Consider the following 19808-nt stretch of genomic DNA (forward strand, 5'->3'; position numbering starts at 1 on the left):
AGACATGTTATTAAGGAGGCTGCAGGACATTAGTCTGCTCTGTGTTCATATACAAGACATGTTATTAAGGAGGCTGCAGGACATTAGTCTGCTCTGTGTCCATACACAAGCTCATTTGGATGGGGTTGAGTATTGAACTACAGTTACTCTGCCCTGATGTTCTCCATGTTCTATGATCTGGGTTTTCTCTGTGTGTTCCAGTTCTGCGCTTCGTAGGTCCAGGAGATGACCCGCGTTCCTGTCGGTTCTCGCAGATGATGGAACAGAGGCTGGAGAACGTGTTCTCTGAGGCCCAGGCCAAAGTGCTGGACGTCCACACCAGACTCTCTGTCCAGGTACAGATATTATAGTACAATGGCCTCCTCCTCACTCAGTAACCCTGTGACCTCTGGAGGGGGTGACTTCATGTGTACGTGGTCCTCTGTAGCTCAGTTGGTAGAGCACGGTGCTTGCAACTCCAGGATAGTGGGTTCGATTCCTGGTACCTCCTGTATGCACACATGTCTGTAAATGGCTTCTATTTGGTATGAGTAGACAGTATGTTGTTTTTCTGATCTTCATGATGTCCTTGTTACTGGTCCCAGCAGGGCATTAATAAAGTTCTATGGTTTTGTATTGTATACACATATCCTAATACATAGCCTAAATCTCTAGGTACTCTTATCAAAGCTTCCCACCACAAATAAATGATTTCTTGTTTGTATCAGGATAAGGTGAGACCCAGATGCACACCGTGTTGAAGTAACAATGTTTATACAGCAATAGGGGTAAAGGTACAGGATGGCAGGCAGGCTCAGGTCAGACAGAGGTCGGTAATCCAGAGTCGGGGCAAAGGTATAGGATGGCAGGCAGGCTCAGGTCAGACAGAGGTCGGTAATCCAGAGACGGGGCAAAGGTATAGGATGGCAGGCTCAGGTCAGACAGAGGTCGGTAATCCAGAGTCGGGGCAAAGGTATAGGATGGCAGGCTCAGGTCAGACAGAGGTCGGTAATCCAGAGTCGGGGCAAAGGTATAGGATGGCAGGCAGGCTCAGGTCAGACAGAGGTCGGTAATCCAGAGTCGGGGCAAAGGTATAGGATGGCAGGCAGGCTCAGGTCAGACAGAGGTTGGTAATCCAGAGTCGGGGCAAAGGTATAGGATGGCAGGCAGGCTCAGGTCAGACAGAGGTCGGTAATCCAGAGACGGGGCAAAGGTATAGGATGGCAGGCAGGCTCAGGTCAGACAGAGGTCGGTAATCCAGAGTCGGGGCAAAGGTATAGGATGGCAGGCTCAGGTCAGACAGAGGTCGGTAATCCAGAGACGGGGCGAAGGTATAGGATGGCAGGCAGGCTCAGGTCAGACAGAGGTCGGTAATCCAGAGACGGGGTAAAGGTATAGGATGGCAGGCTCAGGTCAGACAGAGGTCGGTAATCCAGAGTCGGGGCAAAGGTATAGGATGGCAGGCTCAGGTCAGACAGAGGTCGGTAATCCAGAGACGGGGCAAAGGTATAGGATGGCAGGCTCAGGTCAGACAGAGGTCGGTAATCCAGAGTCGGGGCAAAGGTATAGGATGGCAGGCTCAGGTCAGACAGAGGTCGGTAATCCAGAGACGGGGTAAAGGTATAGGATGGCAGGCTCAGGTCAGACAGAGGTCGGTAATCCAGAGACGGGGTAAAGGTATAGGATGGCAGGCAGGCTCAGGGTCAGGGGCAGGCAGAGTGGTCAGGTGGGAGAGCACAGGGTCAGGACAGGCAAGGGTCAAAACCAGGAGGATGAGAAAAAGAGAGACTGAGGAAAAGCAGGAGCTGATACAAAAACGCTGGTTGACTTGACAAAGAAGACGAACTGGCAACATACAGTCCTAAAACACAGGTATAAACACCCAGGGGAAGATGGGGAAGATGGGTGACACCTGGAGGGGGTGGAGACAAGCAGAAGGACAGGTGAAACAGATCAGGGAGGGACACTTTGGACATTTTACGTCTAACTGGTTCAAATGAAACAGTTGATGTTCATACCAGACTTGTGTTGTGGCTTATTTTAGATCTTATGACATTAAACTTCAGTACAAACAAATCCAAAGAGTCTAAATATGGGTCGTCCGATTGGTCATTTTGATGATGTGTGGCACAGTTTGTATGGATTAAATCTCAAAGCATTTTGCACCTACCATTTTCCCAGTCACAGCTCTGCAGTTGAAGAGGTTTGGCACTAGCAAAGCAAAATGCAAGCTGTGTATAATTGGAGCATAATTATCATTCCTAAGTGCATTGTTCATGTGCCATTGTAAATAGAAGCTGTTCTCTGATCTGAACTGATGTGTTCAGGGAGACAGTGTTTGTGTTGTTTTAATGAGCTTCCTAGCTGCCGTGTTAACATGTCCACTATATTATGTATGTATGTCAAGGTTTAGTTTTTAGTTTTTGTGTAGTTGACGTTATAAATAAACACTTTCACAGTGGCGAATGGCTGGCCAATATCTTTATGGATTTAAGCATATTTTTGTTATGCTAATTATGCCAATACATTGTATACCTCCTCTGTAACTTATTACACATTAAAGTAGATTGATCTAAATTGAAATTATGTTGTGCAACTTTGTCTCTATTCCCCCTCTCTCTCCTCTCTCTCTTTCTCTCTCTCTTTCTCTCTCCCTCTCTCTCTCTTTCTCTCTCTCTCTCCATCTCCCTGTCCTCTAGATGCTGAGTGTGTCTCAGTCAGTGGGTTCTCCTGCTGTGTCTCTGGTCTACATGGTGAGGAACGGGACTTCCCCTCTCAACGGCACCGCCGCCTCTAACCTCCTGGGTCAGCTGACCGCCGAGATGGTCGGCTACTTCCTGTTCTACCCACCGCTGGTCATTGCTGAACGTAAGTGCCCTTGTGCCTCCTCGATGCCCTCCTAACACATCCTCATGATCCACATCAAGTGTCCCCAGAAACAGATCTAGAATCAGGTAACCCCCCCCTAATCCTAACCTTTACCTTTACTGGGGTTCAAATGCAAAACTGACCTGAGATCAGAGTCTACGTGCCAACTTCATACTACTCCCTAGACACCCCTGTGGGTTTCATATAGCCTGCATGACACACTTCTGTCTGGGTATTTATAGCAGTGAGTAACATGGGTCTCTTCAGAAGAAGGACTGAGGTACTGGAAGGACTTAACATGGACGAGTGACGTTCCCCAGCCCTTTGAGTAATTGGATGTTTGTGACTGTTGCTCGGCCATGTTCGTGACTGTTGCCCTCTACAACGATGCATTTTTTTTTAAATTATTGAGTCTAAGGTACAGCTAACCCCCTGCCTCCTCATCCTCCTCTATAAGCTCTGGATGCTAAGGTACAGCTAACCCCCTGCCTCCTCATCCTCCTCTATAAGCTCTGGATGCTAAGGTACAGATAAACCCCTACTTCCTCATCCTCCTCTATAAGCTCTGGATGCTAAGGTACAGATAACCCCCTACTTCCTCCTCCTCCTCTATAAGCTCTGGATGCTAAGGTACAGATAACCCCCCTGCCTCCTCCTCTTCCTCTATAAGCTCTGGATGCTAAGGTACAGCTAACCCCCTGCCTCCTCCTCCTCTGTAAGCTCTGGATGCTAAGGTACAGCTAACCCCTGCCTCCTCCTCCTCCTCTATAAGCTCTGGATGCTAAGGTACAGCTAACCCCCTGCCTCCTCCTCTTCCTCTGTAAGCTCTGGATGCTAAGGTACAGATAACCCCCTGCCTCCTCCTCTTCCTCTGTAAGCTCTGGATGCTAAGGTACAGCTAACCCCCTGCCTCCTCATCCTCCTCTATAAGCTCTGGATGCTAAGGTACAGATAACCCCCTGCCTCCTCCTCTTCCTCTATAAGCTCTGGATGCTAAGGTACAGCTAACCCCCTGCCTCCTCCTCTATAAGCTCTGGATGCTAAGGTACAGGTAACCCCCTGCCTCCTCATCCTCCTCTATAAGCTCTGGATGCTAAGGTACAGCTAACCCCCTGCCTCCTCATCCTCCTCTATAAGCTCTGGATGCTAAGGTACAGCTAACCCCCTGCCTCCTCATCCTCCTCTATAAGCTCTGGATGCTAAGGTACAGCTAACCCCCTGCCTCCTCATCCTCCTCTATAAGCTCTGGATGCTAAGGTACAGCTAAACCCCTGCCTCCTCATCCTCCTCTGTAAGCTCTGGATGCTAAGGTACAGCTAACCCCCTGCCTCCTCATCCTCCTCTATAAGCTCTGGATGCTAAGGTACAGCTAACCCCCTGCCTCCTCATCCTCCTATGTAAGCTCTGGATGCTAAGGTACAGCTAACCCCCTGCCTCCTCATCCTCCTCTATAAGCTCTGGATGCTAAGGTACAGCTAAACCCCCTCCTCCTCCTCCTCCTCTATAAGCTCTGGATGCTAAGGTACAGCTAAACCCCTGCCTCCTCCTCTGTAAGCTCTGGATGCTAAGGTACAGATAACCCCCTGCCTCCTCCTCCTCCTCTGTAAGCTCTGGATGCTAAGGTACAGCTAACCCTCTGCCTCCTCCTCTGTAAGCTCTGGATGCTAAGGTACAGATAACCCCCTGCCTCCTCATCCTCCTCTGTAAGCTCTGGATGCTAAGGTACAGCTAACCCCCTGCCTCCTCATCCTCCTCTATAAGCTCTGGATGCTAAGGTACAGCTAACCCCCTGCCTCCTCATCCTCCTCTATAAGCTCTGGATGCTAAGGTACAGCTAACCCCCTGCCTCCTCATCCTCCTCTATAAGCTATGGATGCTAAGGTACAGCTAAACCCCTGCCTCCTCATCCTCCTCTGTAAGCTCTGGATGCTAAGGTACAGCCAACCCCCTGCCTCCTCATCCTCCTCTATAAGCTCTGGATGCTAAGGTACAGCTAACCCCCTGCCTCCTCCTCCTCCTCTATAAGCTCTGGATGCTAAGGTACAGCTAACCCCCTGCCTCCTCATCCTCCTCTATAAGCTCTGGATGCTAAGGTACAGATAACCCCCTGCCTCCTCATCCTCCTCTGTAAACTCTGGATGCTAAGGTACAGCTAACCCCCTGCCTCCTCCTCCTCCTCTGTAAGCTCTGGATGCTAAGGTACAGCTAACCCCCTGCCTCCTCCTCCTCCTCTATAAGCTCTGGATGCTAAGGTACAGCTAACTCCCTGCCTCCTCATCCTCCTCTATAAGCTCTGGATGCTAAGGTACAGCTAACCCCCTGCCTCCTCCTCCTCCTCCTGTATAAATTTTGGATGCTAAGGTACAGCTAACTCCCTGCCTCCTCATCCTCCTCTATAAGCTCTGGATGCTAAGGTACAGCTAACCCCCTGCCTCCTCCTCCTCCTCTATAAGCTCTGGATGCTAAGGTACAGCTAACCCCCTGCCTCCTCCTCTATAAGCTCTGGATGCTAAGGTACAGATAACCCCCTGCCTCCTCCTCCTCCTCTGTAACCTCTGGATGCTAAGGTACAGATAACCCCCTGCCTCCTCATCCTCCTCTATAAGCTCTGGATGCTAAGGTACAGCTAACCCCCTGCCTCCTCCTCTATAAGCTCTGGATGCTAAGGTACAGATAACCCCCTGCCTCCTCCTCCTCCTCTGTAAGCTCTGGATGCTAAGGTACAGCTAACCCCCTGCCTCCTCCTCTGTAAACTCTGGATGCTAAGGTACAGATAACCCCCTGCCTCCTCCTCTTCCTCTATAAGCTCTGGATGCTAAGGTACAGCTAACCCTCTGCCTCCTCATCCTCCTCTATAAGCTCTGGATGCTAAGGTACAGCTAACCCCCTGCCTCCTCATCCTCCTCTGTAAGCTCTGGATGCTAAGGTACAGATAACCCCCTGCCTCCTCCTCCTCCTCTGTAAGCTCTGGATGCTAAGGTACAGCTAACCCTCTGCCTCCTCCTCTGTAAACTCTGGATGCTAAGGTACAGATAACCCCCTGCCTCCTCCTCCTCCTCCTCTGTAAGCTCTGGATGCTAAGGTACAGATAACCCCCTGCCTCCTCCTCTTCCTCTATAAGCTCTGGATGCTAAGGTACAGCTAACCCCCTGCCTCCTCCTCCTCTGTAAGCTCTGGATGCTAAGGTACAGATAACCCCCTACCTCCTCATCCTCCTCTATAAGCTCTGGATGCTAAGGTACAGATAACCCACTGCCTCCTCATCCTCTGTAAGCTCTGGATGCTAAGGTACAGCTAACCCCCTGCCTCCTCCTCCTCTGTAAGCTCTGGATGCTAAGGTACAGATAACCCCCTGCCTCCTCATCCTCCTCTATAAGCTCTGGATGCTAAGGTACAGCTAACCCCCTGCCTCCTCATCCTCCTCTATAAGCTCTGGATGCTAAGGTACAGATAACCCCCTGCCTCCTCATCCTCCTCTGTAAGCTCTGGATGCTAAGGTACAGCTAACCCCCTGCCTCCTCCTCTTCCTCTATAAGCTCTGGATGCTAAGGTACAGCTAACCCCCTGCCTCCTCCTCTATAAGCTCTGGATGCTAAGGTACAGCTAACCCCCTGCCTCCTCCTCTGTAAACTCTGGATGCTAAGGTACAGCTAACCCCCTGCCTCCTCCTCCTCCTCTATAAGCTCTGGATGCTAAGGTACAGATAACCCCCTGCCTCCTCCTCTATAAGCTCTGGATGCTAAGGTACAGATAACCCCCTGCCTCCTCCTCTGTAAGCTCTGGATGCTAAGGTACAGCTAACCCCCTGCCTCCTCCTCCTCCTCTATAAGCTCTGGATGCTAAGGTACAGATAACCCCCTGCCTCCTCCTCTATAAGCTCTGGATGCTAAGGTACAGATAACCCCCTGCCTCTTCCTCTGTAAGCTCTGGATGCTAAGGTACAGCTAACCCCCTGCCTCCTCATCCTCCTCTATAAGCTCTGGATGCTAAGGTACAGATAACCCCCTGCCTCCTCCTCTTCCTCTATAAGCTCTGGATGCTAAGGTACAGCTAACCCCCTGCCTCCTCCTCTATAAGCTCTGGATGCTAAGGTACAGGTAACCCCCTGCCTCCTCATCCTCCTCTATAAGCTCTGGATGCTAAGGTACAGCTAACCCCCTGCCTCCTCATCCTCCTCTATAAGCTCTGGATGCTAAGGTACAGCTAACCCCCTGCCTCCTCATCCTCCTCTATAAGCTCTGGATGCTAAGGTACAGCTAACCCCCTGCCTCCTCATCCTCCTCTATAAGCTCTGGATGCTAAGGTACAGCTAAACCCCTGCCTCCTCATCCTCCTCTGTAAGCTCTGGATGCTAAGGTACAGCTAACCCCCTGCCTCCTCATCCTCCTCTATAAGCTCTGGATGCTAAGGTACAGCTAACCCCCTGCCTCCTCATCCTCCTATGTAAGCTCTGGATGCTAAGGTACAGCTAACCCCCTGCCTCCTCATCCTCCTCTATAAGCTCTGGATGCTAAGGTACAGCTAAACCCCCTCCTCCTCCTCCTCCTCTATAAGCTCTGGATGCTAAGGTACAGCTAAACCCCTGCCTCCTCCTCTGTAAGCTCTGGATGCTAAGGTACAGATAACCCCCTGCCTCCTCCTCCTCCTCTGTAAGCTCTGGATGCTAAGGTACAGCTAACCCTCTGCCTCCTCCTCTGTAAGCTCTGGATGCTAAGGTACAGATAACCCCCTGCCTCCTCATCCTCCTCTGTAAGCTCTGGATGCTAAGGTACAGCTAACCCCCTGCCTCCTCATCCTCCTCTATAAGCTCTGGATGCTAAGGTACAGCTAACCCCCTGCCTCCTCATCCTCCTCTATAAGCTCTGGATGCTAAGGTACAGCTAACCCCCTGCCTCCTCATCCTCCTCTATAAGCTCTGGATGCTAAGGTACAGCTAAACCCCTGCCTCCTCATCCTCCTCTGTAAGCTCTGGATGCTAAGGTACAGCCAACCCCCTGCCTCCTCATCCTCCTCTATAAGCTCTGGATGCTAAGGTACAGCTAACCCCCTGCCTCCTCCTCCTCCTCTATAAGCTCTGGATGCTAAGGTACAGCTAACCCCCTGCCTCCTCATCCTCCTCTATAAGCTCTGGATGCTAAGGTACAGATAACCCCCTGCCTCCTCATCCTCCTCTGTAAACTCTGGATGCTAAGGTACAGCTAACCCCCTGCCTCCTCCTCCTCCTCTGTAAGCTCTGGATGCTAAGGTACAGCTAACCCCCTGCCTCCTCCTCCTCCTCTATAAGCTCTGGATGCTAAGGTACAGCTAACTCCCTGCCTCCTCATCCTCCTCTATAAGCTCTGGATGCTAAGGTACAGCTAACCCCCTGCCTCCTCCTCCTCCTCCTGTATAAATTTTGGATGCTAAGGTACAGCTAACTCCCTGCCTCCTCATCCTCCTCTATAAGCTCTGGATGCTAAGGTACAGCTAACCCCCTGCCTCCTCCTCCTCCTCTATAAGCTCTGGATGCTAAGGTACAGCTAACCCCCTGCCTCCTCCTCTATAAGCTCTGGATGCTAAGGTACAGATAACCCCCTGCCTCCTCCTCCTCCTCTGTAACCTCTGGATGCTAAGGTACAGATAACCCCCTGCCTCCTCATCCTCCTCTATAAGCTCTGGATGCTAAGGTACAGCTAACCCCCTGCCTCCTCCTCTATAAGCTCTGGATGCTAAGGTACAGATAACCCCCTGCCTCCTCCTCCTCCTCTGTAAGCTCTGGATGCTAAGGTACAGCTAACCCCCTGCCTCCTCCTCTGTAAACTCTGGATGCTAAGGTACAGATAACCCCCTGCCTCCTCCTCTTCCTCTATAAGCTCTGGATGCTAAGGTACAGCTAACCCTCTGCCTCCTCATCCTCCTCTATAAGCTCTGGATGCTAAGGTACAGCTAACCCCCTGCCTCCTCATCCTCCTCTGTAAGCTCTGGATGCTAAGGTACAGATAACCCCCTGCCTCCTCCTCCTCCTCTGTAAGCTCTGGATGCTAAGGTACAGCTAACCCTCTGCCTCCTCCTCTGTAAACTCTGGATGCTAAGGTACAGATAACCCCCTGCCTCCTCCTCCTCCTCCTCTGTAAGCTCTGGATGCTAAGGTACAGATAACCCCCTGCCTCCTCCTCTTCCTCTATAAGCTCTGGATGCTAAGGTACAGCTAACCCCCTGCCTCCTCCTCCTCTGTAAGCTCTGGATGCTAAGGTACAGATAACCCCCTACCTCCTCATCCTCCTCTATAAGCTCTGGATGCTAAGGTACAGATAACCCACTGCCTCCTCATCCTCTGTAAGCTCTGGATGCTAAGGTACAGCTAACCCCCTGCCTCCTCCTCCTCTGTAAGCTCTGGATGCTAAGGTACAGATAACCCCCTGCCTCCTCATCCTCCTCTATAAGCTCTGGATGCTAAGGTACAGCTAACCCCCTGCCTCCTCATCCTCCTCTATAAGCTCTGGATGCTAAGGTACAGATAACCCCCTGCCTCCTCATCCTCCTCTGTAAGCTCTGGATGCTAAGGTACAGCTAACCCCCTGCCTCCTCCTCTTCCTCTATAAGCTCTGGATGCTAAGGTACAGCTAACCCCCTGCCTCCTCCTCTATAAGCTCTGGATGCTAAGGTACAGCTAACCCCCTGCCTCCTCCTCTGTAAACTCTGGATGCTAAGGTACAGCTAACCCCCTGCCTCCTCCTCCTCCTCTATAAGCTCTGGATGCTAAGGTACAGATAACCCCCTGCCTCCTCCTCTATAAGCTCTGGATGCTAAGGTACAGATAACCCCCTGCCTCCTCCTCTGTAAGCTCTGGATGCTAAGGTACAGCTAACCCCCTGCCTCCTCATCCTCCTCTATAATCTCTGGATGCTAAGGTACAGCTAACCCCCTGCCTCCTCCTCCTCTGTAAGCTCTGGATGATAAGGTACAGCTAACCCCCTGCCTCCTCATCCTCCTCTATAATCTTTGGATGCTAAGATACAGATAACCCTCTGCCTCATCATCCTCCTCTGTAAGGACAGGCCACATCTAACTAGGCTGCTCCAGTGTTCCCTCCCTATAGCAGCTGTGGAGGTTAAAAGACAAATGAGCAGTCACAGGGAAACGGTGTGAGTAAACAACGGTCCCAGTACACTCTTCTAGTCTTCCGTCTGCCTGCTCCCTCCATTTGAACTGGGAGAAGGAACAAACTAATGCACTCCGATCAGCATAGAGAGAAATGCCATTCTGAGACGCTGGTCCAAGACGTCCCCTGCATCACAGACAGTTCTCCAAACATCTGGGAAGAGCAACACATACTTCTCCTCCGAGACTCACACCTGGGTCACCCCTCACCCTTGATCCATGACTACCCAGGATGCACTTGGGGTGACCCATGTGACCCTGTTTACGAGAGGGTTGCGCCACGGGGCTGTGCTCTGACATACAGTAATGATGTTAGCAGATGTACTGTATCATTAAGGGGTGGGCAGGTGGCTGCTTGGTTTACATTGGACAGCATGGGCCAGATAAGAAGCATGAATGTTAATGAGGGTTGCGTTGACCATCCACTTTTAGCTGTGAATAAAGCAAGTGATGAGCATAATATCCTATGGGCATAGAGAGATAGAGGGGGGGGGGGGGGGGCAGAGATGGGGGGGGGGGGGGCAGTGTAGAATAGTGAGTAAAATAGCACAAGAGGAAGACAGAGGGGAGGGAAAAGCGATGAGTGGAAGATAGGAAGCAGATTCAGCAGAGGGAAAGAGAGAGATGAGATATAGTTTGCCCTGTTGGTTTTGTACCTCTACCATTCGTAATATTACAGTATTACAGTTTTATAGGGAGGTGAGGGAGGTCTCTGCCATATGTTGACAGCGGCTGGCTCCACTCTTCAAAGGCAATTACCACAGTAAATAATTAACAGTGGGGGGTTTATCAGTGTGCACAGTAGAACACCTCAGTCAGACAGAGACGGCCCTAAATCTCTCTCCACTTCCAATGCTACTGTTTACAGCCTGGAGAACTCCAGGGAAAGTCAGGGGATTTTTCAGACTGTTCATACATAGATACATAGATAGTTAGTTAGATATATAGATAGATAGTTAGTTAGTTAGATAGACAGTACAAAAACATATGAATGTATGTACTTGTAAGTCGCTCTGGATAAGAGCGTCTGCTAAATGACGTAAATGTAAATGTAATAGATAGATAGATAGATATATAGTTAGCTAGATATCAAAGGTGGTGATGAGTTTTTAAGCTTGTCTTGTGTTTTCTTCCTGTCAATGGTGTGTGTGTGTGTGTGTGTGTGTGTGTGTGTGTGTGTGTGTGTGTGTGTGTGTGTGTGTGTGTGTGTGTGTGTGTGTGTGTGTGTGTGTGTGTGTGTGTGTGCGTGCGTGCGTGCGTGCGTGCGTGCGTGCGTGCGTGCGTGCGTGCGTGCGTGCGTGCGTGCGTGTCTACATTTAAGAAGCCTAACTCTGTGCCGAGGTTTTAGTAAGGCTGTGACAGTTGATAATGTATCTAAAACCAGAATGTGGATGACAGAAAACCAAACAACTCATCAAGTAAAGAATCAACACAACACACATTAGTTTGTGTTTGACTTCTACACTACTGTTTAGAGGACATGGTGTTTTCCTATATTCAACAAGGGAATCACACACAACCTGCTCCTTTTCAATCCATCCAACAAATACCTTTCAGAATGCTGTGTTTTTCCTCCCGAGGCCTAGCCCCTCTACCTTCAGCAGTGGAGCTCTGAGGGTTATGTGAAACATCACAGATTAAGCAGCATGATTGTGCACGGCTGAGACTACAGTATTGGACAGTGTTAAAGAGATTGTGCTGACAGCCCTGCAGTCGTAACGGGTAGCACACCAGAGCATCCATTGTTCCCCTACTCACTCATACAGTGGCAGCAGGTGATGTGACAGGCTTGCAAATCTTTAGAAATGAATAAAAGAACCCCCCAGACAGATGTGTAGAGGATGTTTGGGGACGTGCTGAGAATGGAGAGGAGGACGGAGGGACTACTGCCAGCCTCGCAGCCAGACAGCCATCTTAGGGCTGTTATCACTGTCAGTTTGTTTGTGACACCTGAACCAGATGTCACTCTCTCTCTCTGTACAACTCTACCCCTGTCTCCCTCTCTCTCTCTCTCTCTCTCTCTCTCTCTCTCTCTCTCTCTCTCTCTCTCTCTCTCTCTCTCTCTCTCTCTCCAACTCTCTCTCTCTCTCTCCAACTCTCTCTCCAACTCTACCCGTCTCTCTTTCTGTACCGTGTCTGATTTCTGTACCGTGTCTGATTTCAGGCCAGTGAAACAGCATGCCCCCAAACCACTGTGCCAGCCCCAGTAATTAATCAGGCAGGAAATATGTAACCGAGCTAAAGCCTGGCAAACTCAACAGACAACCAGAAGAGAGGCAGAGCCCATGCAGATATAAGCTCTCACAGTGAGACACTCAGCCAGAGCTCTCAGTATATGAAACTCTATGACACACAGGCATAATGTAGGTTTAAGTTGTGCCACTGCAAACTCTCAGTACCACTGCAGTGATGTTTTCACAAGGAGAAACCGCACCACTCAAAGCACCAATGTAGTTCTGACCTGAGTCAAATTCATAAAGAACTTCACAGAAATGATTTTGACTCACATAAAGAAGAAATGTCAGACCGGTCATGCTGTTCCTCTGTTCTTTTCCAGCGTTGGAATACCACAACCTCAATACCTCCATCGCTACCAGAGACTTCTGGGTAATCACAGGTAATTGTCTTATTGTTTCTCTCCTTGTTGGCTTATTGAAGAGAAGCCCTCTAGTTGTGCTGCTGATACGTGTTCAGTGTTCTGTTCTTCATGTAACCCTTACAGCCGTGGAGATGGGCCTGTATGGGTTGGGACAAATAGAAAAGCAAACGCATGACCATGGTACCGGCTTAGAAAAAAGGCTTTCAAAAGGGTTCTTCAGCTGTCCCCATAGGACAACCCTTTTTGGTTCCACGGAGAACCCTTTTTGGTTCCATGTAGATCCCTCTGTGGAAAGGGTCCTACATGGAACCCAACAGGGTTTTACATGGAACCAAAAGGGGTTCTTCAAAGGGTTCTCCTATGGGGACAGCTGAAGAACCCTTTAGGTTCTAGATAGCACCTTTTTTTCTAAGAGTGTAGCAATTGAAAGAGCAATTGAATTGTATGTGCATTTTATATTTACTGTACTTTTCACAGCATTTGTCAGTAACACCATCTGGAAATACTCTGGAGACATTCAGTAACATAATGAGAATATTCATTGAAATGTTGGAGTAGGTGAAAGATAAGAAAAACAAGGGTTTACAAGGGTTTGAGTGAGAGGTCTGACTGGTGTCTCCAAGAGGCCACACACCTCTCCAAACTGTGGGTTGGAGTGAGAGGTCTGACTGTTGTCTCCAAGAGGTCACACATCTCTCCAAACTGTGGGTTTGAGTGAGAGGTCTGACTGGTGTCTCCAAGAGGTCACACACCTCTCCAAACGGTGGGTTTGAGTGAGAGGTCTGACTGGTGTCTCCAAGAGGCCACACACCTCTCCAAACTGTGGGTTTGAGTGAGAGGTCTGACTGGTGTCTCCAGGAGGCCACACACCTCTCCAAACTGTGGTTTTGAGTGAGAGGTCTGACTGTTGTCTCCATGAGGCCACACACCTTCAAACTGTGGGTTTGAGTGAGAGGTCTGACTGATGTCTCCATTAGGTCACACACCTCTCCAAACTGTGGGTTTGAGTGAGAGGTCTGACTGGTGTCTCCATTAGGCCTCACACCTCCCCAAACTGTGCACAGTTCCTAAGTAAATTCAATGCACAGTTATGACTCAAGGAAAAAGCCTTTAACTGTAAGGTGCTTTGTTGAGCTCTCCTCTTTGCCATTGAGGAAGTGAAGCAAGCACACTTGTAGTTGTTTGTTTGGAACACAGCCCTGCTTCCTCACCATCACTTAATTACTGTTGTTATTTCATGAGTGCATTCAAGTGTGTATTCCACCACAAATGTTCTTCACAATACGACAGATTTAGGCTCATTGTGTTCAGGACTACACAGGGTATGATGCATGTCATCCTTGTAACTGTGGATCAAACATAGTGATCACAAACATTGATACTGTAAACGATGAGTTTTCTAATATGGAAATGTGAAGGGCACATTTGGACTCATGGGTGTGTGATTTGCTCGTATGACATCAAAGCGGTATATATTCTAATCGTGAACGTGTCATCTTTCAGAACACATCGACTCCTCTCCATTTACAGCGTTTCCCTTCACTCAGACAACAACACATGTGCAGAAGTATCCCAGTAGTGGGAGGGATGGGGGCAACTTGTTGTTTATAACACCACTTATCAATGACAAGATCTGGCATTTTCAACCCGTGTACGTCGTGACAGGGGCTGTGAGTGGAGAGGGATAATACATGTTTAGGACTTCTATGATATTTCTGTAAAGTGTATTGAGCCTTTTTTTAAATGCACTTCATTCAATTGTGATTTGATTATTTGATCCTATCCCTTCTATTGGTTACCTTATTTATTATTTAAGCTACTCTAGCAGTGCACCCTTGAGATTGAATTCCTCTGAAATATTCCATGCTTTCTTATCTGATGCCTAGACTCTGAACAGACTACCAACGGCATGCACTATGGCGTATCATAGCTGTTGTTGATTGATGGTCGTTGCGGAGACATGGAGAAATATATCAATATTGTATATTTAAAATGATCTTGACTGAGTGACATCATTGAACAACGATGTTATGAAGGCTTTTGTATAATTGCTGCCGTCCTCGTTAACTGTGTAATTCAATGAGTAGAAGATGAGTACAATCTTACAGAGGTCACCATGACTACCCATTCTGTCACTGGAGTACAGAGGTTTTAAACCATGGGATTATGTTGTTTTACTGAACATCCCCTGTCCATTGTAATATACATCTACAAATGGGTCAGGAAAATAGTCTCACTGGACCATGACCCCCATGCTGTAACTAGTGTACCATGACTGGACCATGACCCCCATGCTGTCACTAGTGTATCATGACTGGACCATGACCCCCATTCTGTCACTAGTGTATCCTGACTGGACCATGAACCCCATTCTGTCACTAGTGTATCCTGACTGGACCATGACCCCCATGCTGTCACTAGTGTATCATGACTGGACCATGACCCCCATTCTGTCACTAGTGTATCATGACTGGACCATGACCCCCATTCTGTCACTAGTGTATCATGACTGGACCATGACCCCCATTCTGTCACTAGTGTATCATGACTGGACCATGACCCCCATTCTGTCACTAGTGTATCATGACTGGGCCATGACCCCCATTCTGTCACTAGTGTATCATGACTGGGCCATGACCCCCATTCTGTCACTAGTGTATCATGACTGGGCCATGACCTCATTCTGTCACTAGTGTACCCTGACTGGGCCATGACCCCCATTCTGTCACTAGTGTATCATGACTGGGCCATGACCCCCATTCTGTCACTAGTGTATCATGACTGGACCATGACCTCCATTCTGTCACTAGTGTACCATGACTGGACCATGACCCCCATTCTGTCACTAGTGTACCATGACTGGACCATGAACCCCATTCTGTCACTAGTGTATCATGACTGGACCATGACCCCCATTCTGTCACTAGTGTATCACGACTGGACCATGACCCCCATTCTGTCACTAGTGTATCATGACTGGACAGGTTTGTATAGATGTGTAGATGAATCAGGTCTGGGCTGTGTAGATGATTCTGGTCTGGGCTGTGTAGATGATTCTGGTCTGGGCCGTGTAGATGTGTAGATGATTCTGGTCTGGGCTGTGTAGATGATTCTGGTCTGGGCTGTGTAGATGTGAAGATGAATCAATGTCTGAGCTGTGTAGATGTGAAGATGAGTCAGATCAGGTCTGAGCTGTGTAGATGTGTAGATGAGTCAGATCAGGTCTGAGCTGTGTAGATGAGTCAGATCAGGTCTGTGCTGTGTAGATGTGAAGATGAGTCAGATCAGGTCTGTGCTGTGTAGATGTGAAGATGAGTCAGATCAGGTCTGAGCTGTGTAGATGTGTAGATGAGTCAGATCAGGTCTGTGCTGTGTAGATGAGTCAGATCAGGTCTGTGCTGTGTAGATGAGTCAGATCAGGTCTGTGCTGTGTAGATGAGTCAGATCAGGTCTGAGCTGTGTAGATGTGTAGATGAGTCAGATCAGGTCTGAGCTGTGTAGATGAGTCAGATCAGGTCTGTGCTGTGTAGATGTGAAGATGAATCAGGTATGTGCTGTGTAGATGTGTAGATGAGTCAGATCAGGTCTGTGCTGTGTAGATGTGAAGATGAATCAGATCAGGTCTGAGCTGTGTAGATGTGAAGATGAATCAGATCAGGTTAGATTAGATTAGACATGCGTAGATGAGTGTGTGTTTAGATATGCGTAGTGTGTGGTTGAGTATGAGCTCGTGTGTGTGTAGATGTGTAGCCTCTTCTCTTTTTATAGAGGGAATTATCTGTGTGATGGTATTTTGCATCTCTTACCGTCTCTCTGGGAAGGATGAGAGAGGCAGGGCCGGACCAAGGTCAGCTGATCATAATATGATTTACTGTTAGAGATTAATAATCAGGAGTACTGCCTTTACTAACATCTCTCTTTCTTTCGCTTCCTTCCTCATCCCTCTCTTTCTCCTCCTTCATTCTCTCTCTCAATTGGATTAAATTATCTCACTCAATCACCTCCTCTGACCTCCTGGTTACCCTCTGTCTCACTCGCACTCTCCCTTTCTCTCTCTCGCTCTCCCGCTCTCTCTTATTCTCATACTTCTCCCTCTCCCACCTCTCTCCTCCGTTCCTTCTCCTTTTCTCTCCTCTCTGCTCCCCCCCCCCCTCTTCCCCACTCCCCCTCTCCCTGCAGTCATCCTGGATGTGGATAACTCATCTCTGGAGAGCCAGTACCAGAGCTTTGCCAGTCTCATGGAGCAGCGCCTGGCTGAGCTGTTTGTGGTTGCTCGCCAGCAGGGCACTCGCTTCAGGAGAGCCACCACTGTGGACAGCTACACGGTCCAGGTAGGGAGCAGAGCTGGCACTGCAACCCAGGCAGGTTGGCCTCTACTTGGGATTGACTAAGTCTGGCCTGGAGGTCTGCACTGGAGGCCCTTGACAGACCTGGTTCTGAGACAGTGGCCACTCCTGACAGGTTTATTGTCAACTTCCCCAGTGTGGATGTCCTTATGTTGTTAACTGACTGTCTCAGGTTGATGTGCTTGTATGTGTGTTGAGTAGTGAAGCTAATGGATTGAATACTAATGTTGACTTGTTTCCTAAACAACACATCTATATTTCATAGTGATGAAAACTAAAACACACGTGTGTGACGTTTACACACAGTTACACACACACGCGCACGCACGCACGCACGCACGCACGCACGCACGCACGCACGCACGCACGCACGCACGCACACACACACACACACACACACACACACACACACACACACACACACACACACACACACACACACACACACACATACATACATACATACATACATACATACATACATACATACATACACACACACATGAAAACACACACACACACCCACACACACACACAACTTAATCAGAGGGATTTCCAGCTTGTTATAGAAGTGAAATATATTAAAGGTAAAGATGCTGATGGTATTGATGCAATTCATTTCAATAATGAATGTGTTAACCACACATGTGTTTTACCCATTAGTCATTGTGTTCTCATTTGTCACTGTATTGTTTTCTGAAGAACTAGTGTATGAAGTAAACGTGCTGTGAGAAGATCTATGACCCCTTCATGTCCGTAGGTGGCAGTGCACCGTAACATCCTGGAAGTACAGGTAGGCACTTCAATCTGAGTACACTTGTTTTAACCCTTCCTATATCCACTCAGATGGTGAGTATCCGTCGAGTGATGGGTCAGAAGAACCCAGCAGAGATGACCTACTACGTTCAGCTGAACGGTCGTCCGTTACCGGGCACGTCAGCCGCCAAGGTCCTGAACACGCTGGACTCTCAGACCATGGCCCTCACACTGGGCTACTTCGTTCATCTGCAGGCTGAACGTACGTATACCTCCTCTTGGGTGGATGGGTCGGTGGGTAGGTTGTTGGGTGGGTGGATGGATAGATGGGTGGGTGGGTGGGTTGTTGGGTGGGTGGATGGATGGATGGATGGGTGGGTGTGTAGGTTGTTGGGTGGGTTGGTGGATGGATGGATGGGTGTGTAGGTTGTTGGGTGGGTGGATGGATGGATGGATGGGTGGGTGGGTTGTTGGGTGGGTGGATGGATGGATGGATGGGTGGGTGTGTAGGTTGTTGGGTGGGTGGATGGATGGATGGGTGGGTGGGTGGGTTGTTGGGTGGGTGGATGGATGGATGGATGGGTGGGTGTGTAGGTTGTTGGGTGGGTTGGTGGATGGATGGATGGGTGTGTAGGTTGTTGGGTGGGTGGATGGATGGATGGATGGGTGGGTGTGTAGGTTGTTGGGTGGGTTGGTGGATGGATGGATGGGTGTGTAGGTTGTTGGGTGGGTGGATGGATGGATGGATGGGTGGGTGTGTAGGTTGTTGGGTGGGTGGATGGATGGATGGATGGATGGGTGGATGGATGGGTGGATGGGTGGATGTGTAGGTTGTTGGGTGGGTGGGTGGATGGATGGATGGATGGGTGGGTGTGTAGGTTGTTGGGTGGGTGGATGGATGGATGGATGGGTGGGTGTGTAGGTTGTTGGGTGGGTTGGTGGATGGATGGATGGGTGTGTAGGTTGTTGGGTGGGTGGATGGATGGATGGATGGGTGGGTGTGTAGGTTGTTGGGTGGGTGGATGGATGGATGGATGGATGGGTGGATGGGTGGGTGTGTAGGTTGTTGGGTGGGTGGATGGATGGATGGATGGGTGGGTGTGTAGGTTGTTGGGTGGGTGGATGGATGGATGGATGGATGGGTGGGTGTGTAGGTTGTTGGGTGGGTTGGTGGATGGATGGATGGGTGGGTAGGTTGTTGGGTGGGTTGGTGGGTGGATGGATGGATGGATGGATGATGGATGGGTGTGTAGGTTGTTGGGTGGATGGGTTTGTTGGTTGGTGGATGGATGGATGGATGGATGGGTGGATGGGTAGGTAGTTGGGTGGTTGGTGGATGGATGGATGGATGGATGGGTGTGTAGGTTGTTGGGTGTGTTGGTGGATGGATGGATGGGTGGGTGGGTGTGTAGGTTGTTGGGTGGGTGGATGGATGGATGGGTGGGTGTGTAGGTTGTTGGGTGGGTGGATGGTTGGGTGGGTGTGTTGGTTGTTGGGTGGGTGGATGGATGGATGGGTGGGTGTGTAGGTTGTTGGGTGGGTTGGTGGATGGATGGATGGGTGGGTGTGTAGGTTGTTGGGTGGGTTGGTGGATGGATGGATGGATGGGTGTGTAGGTTGTTGGGTGGGTGGATGGATGGATGGATGGATGGGTGGGTGGGTGGGTGGGTGGGTAGGTTGTTGGGTGGGTTGGTGGATGGATGGATGGGTGGGTAGGTTGTTGGGTGGGTTGGTGGGTGGATGGATGGATGGATGGATGATGGATGGGTGTGTAGGTTGTTGGGTGGGTTGGTGGATGGATAAATGGGTGGGTGTGTAGGTTGTTGGGTGGGTTGGTGGATGGATGGATGGATGGGTGTGTAGGTTGTTGGGTGGGTGGATGGATGGATGGATGGGTGGGTGGGTGGGTGGGTGGGTGGGTAGGTTGTTGGGTGGGTTGGTGGATGGATGGATGGGTGGGTAGGTTGTTGGGTGGGTGGATGGATGGATGGATGGATGGGTGGGTGTGTAGGTTGTTGGGTGGGTTGGTGGATGGATGGATGGGTGGGTAGGTTGTTGGGTGGGTTGGTGGGTGGATGGATGGATGGATGGATGATGGATGGGTGTGTAGGTTGTTGGGT

The 19808-nt window shown here is 49.6% G+C and overlaps 1 protein-coding gene across 2 annotated transcripts in view; it reads left to right on the forward strand.

Moving 5' to 3' along the window:
* Positions 1-201: 201 nt before the first annotated feature.
* Positions 202-19808, forward strand: part of kiaa1549lb (KIAA1549-like b) — a gene marked incomplete at its 5' end in the record, with an annotated part of 69848 nt that continues 50241 nt past the window's right edge. For both annotated transcript variants that reach the window (XM_055913970.1, XM_055913971.1), the window contains 5 exon segments: positions 202-335; positions 2679-2847; positions 12545-12604; positions 16766-16917; positions 17779-17950. In XM_055913970.1, the coding sequence (XP_055769945.1) occupies positions 202-335; positions 2679-2847; positions 12545-12604; positions 16766-16917; positions 17779-17950 (687 nt within the window).

Source organism: Salvelinus fontinalis, unplaced genomic scaffold (genome assembly GCF_029448725.1).
Source record: "Salvelinus fontinalis isolate EN_2023a unplaced genomic scaffold, ASM2944872v1 scaffold_0418, whole genome shotgun sequence".
Lineage (NCBI taxonomy): Eukaryota > Metazoa > Chordata > Actinopteri > Salmoniformes > Salmonidae > Salvelinus > Salvelinus fontinalis.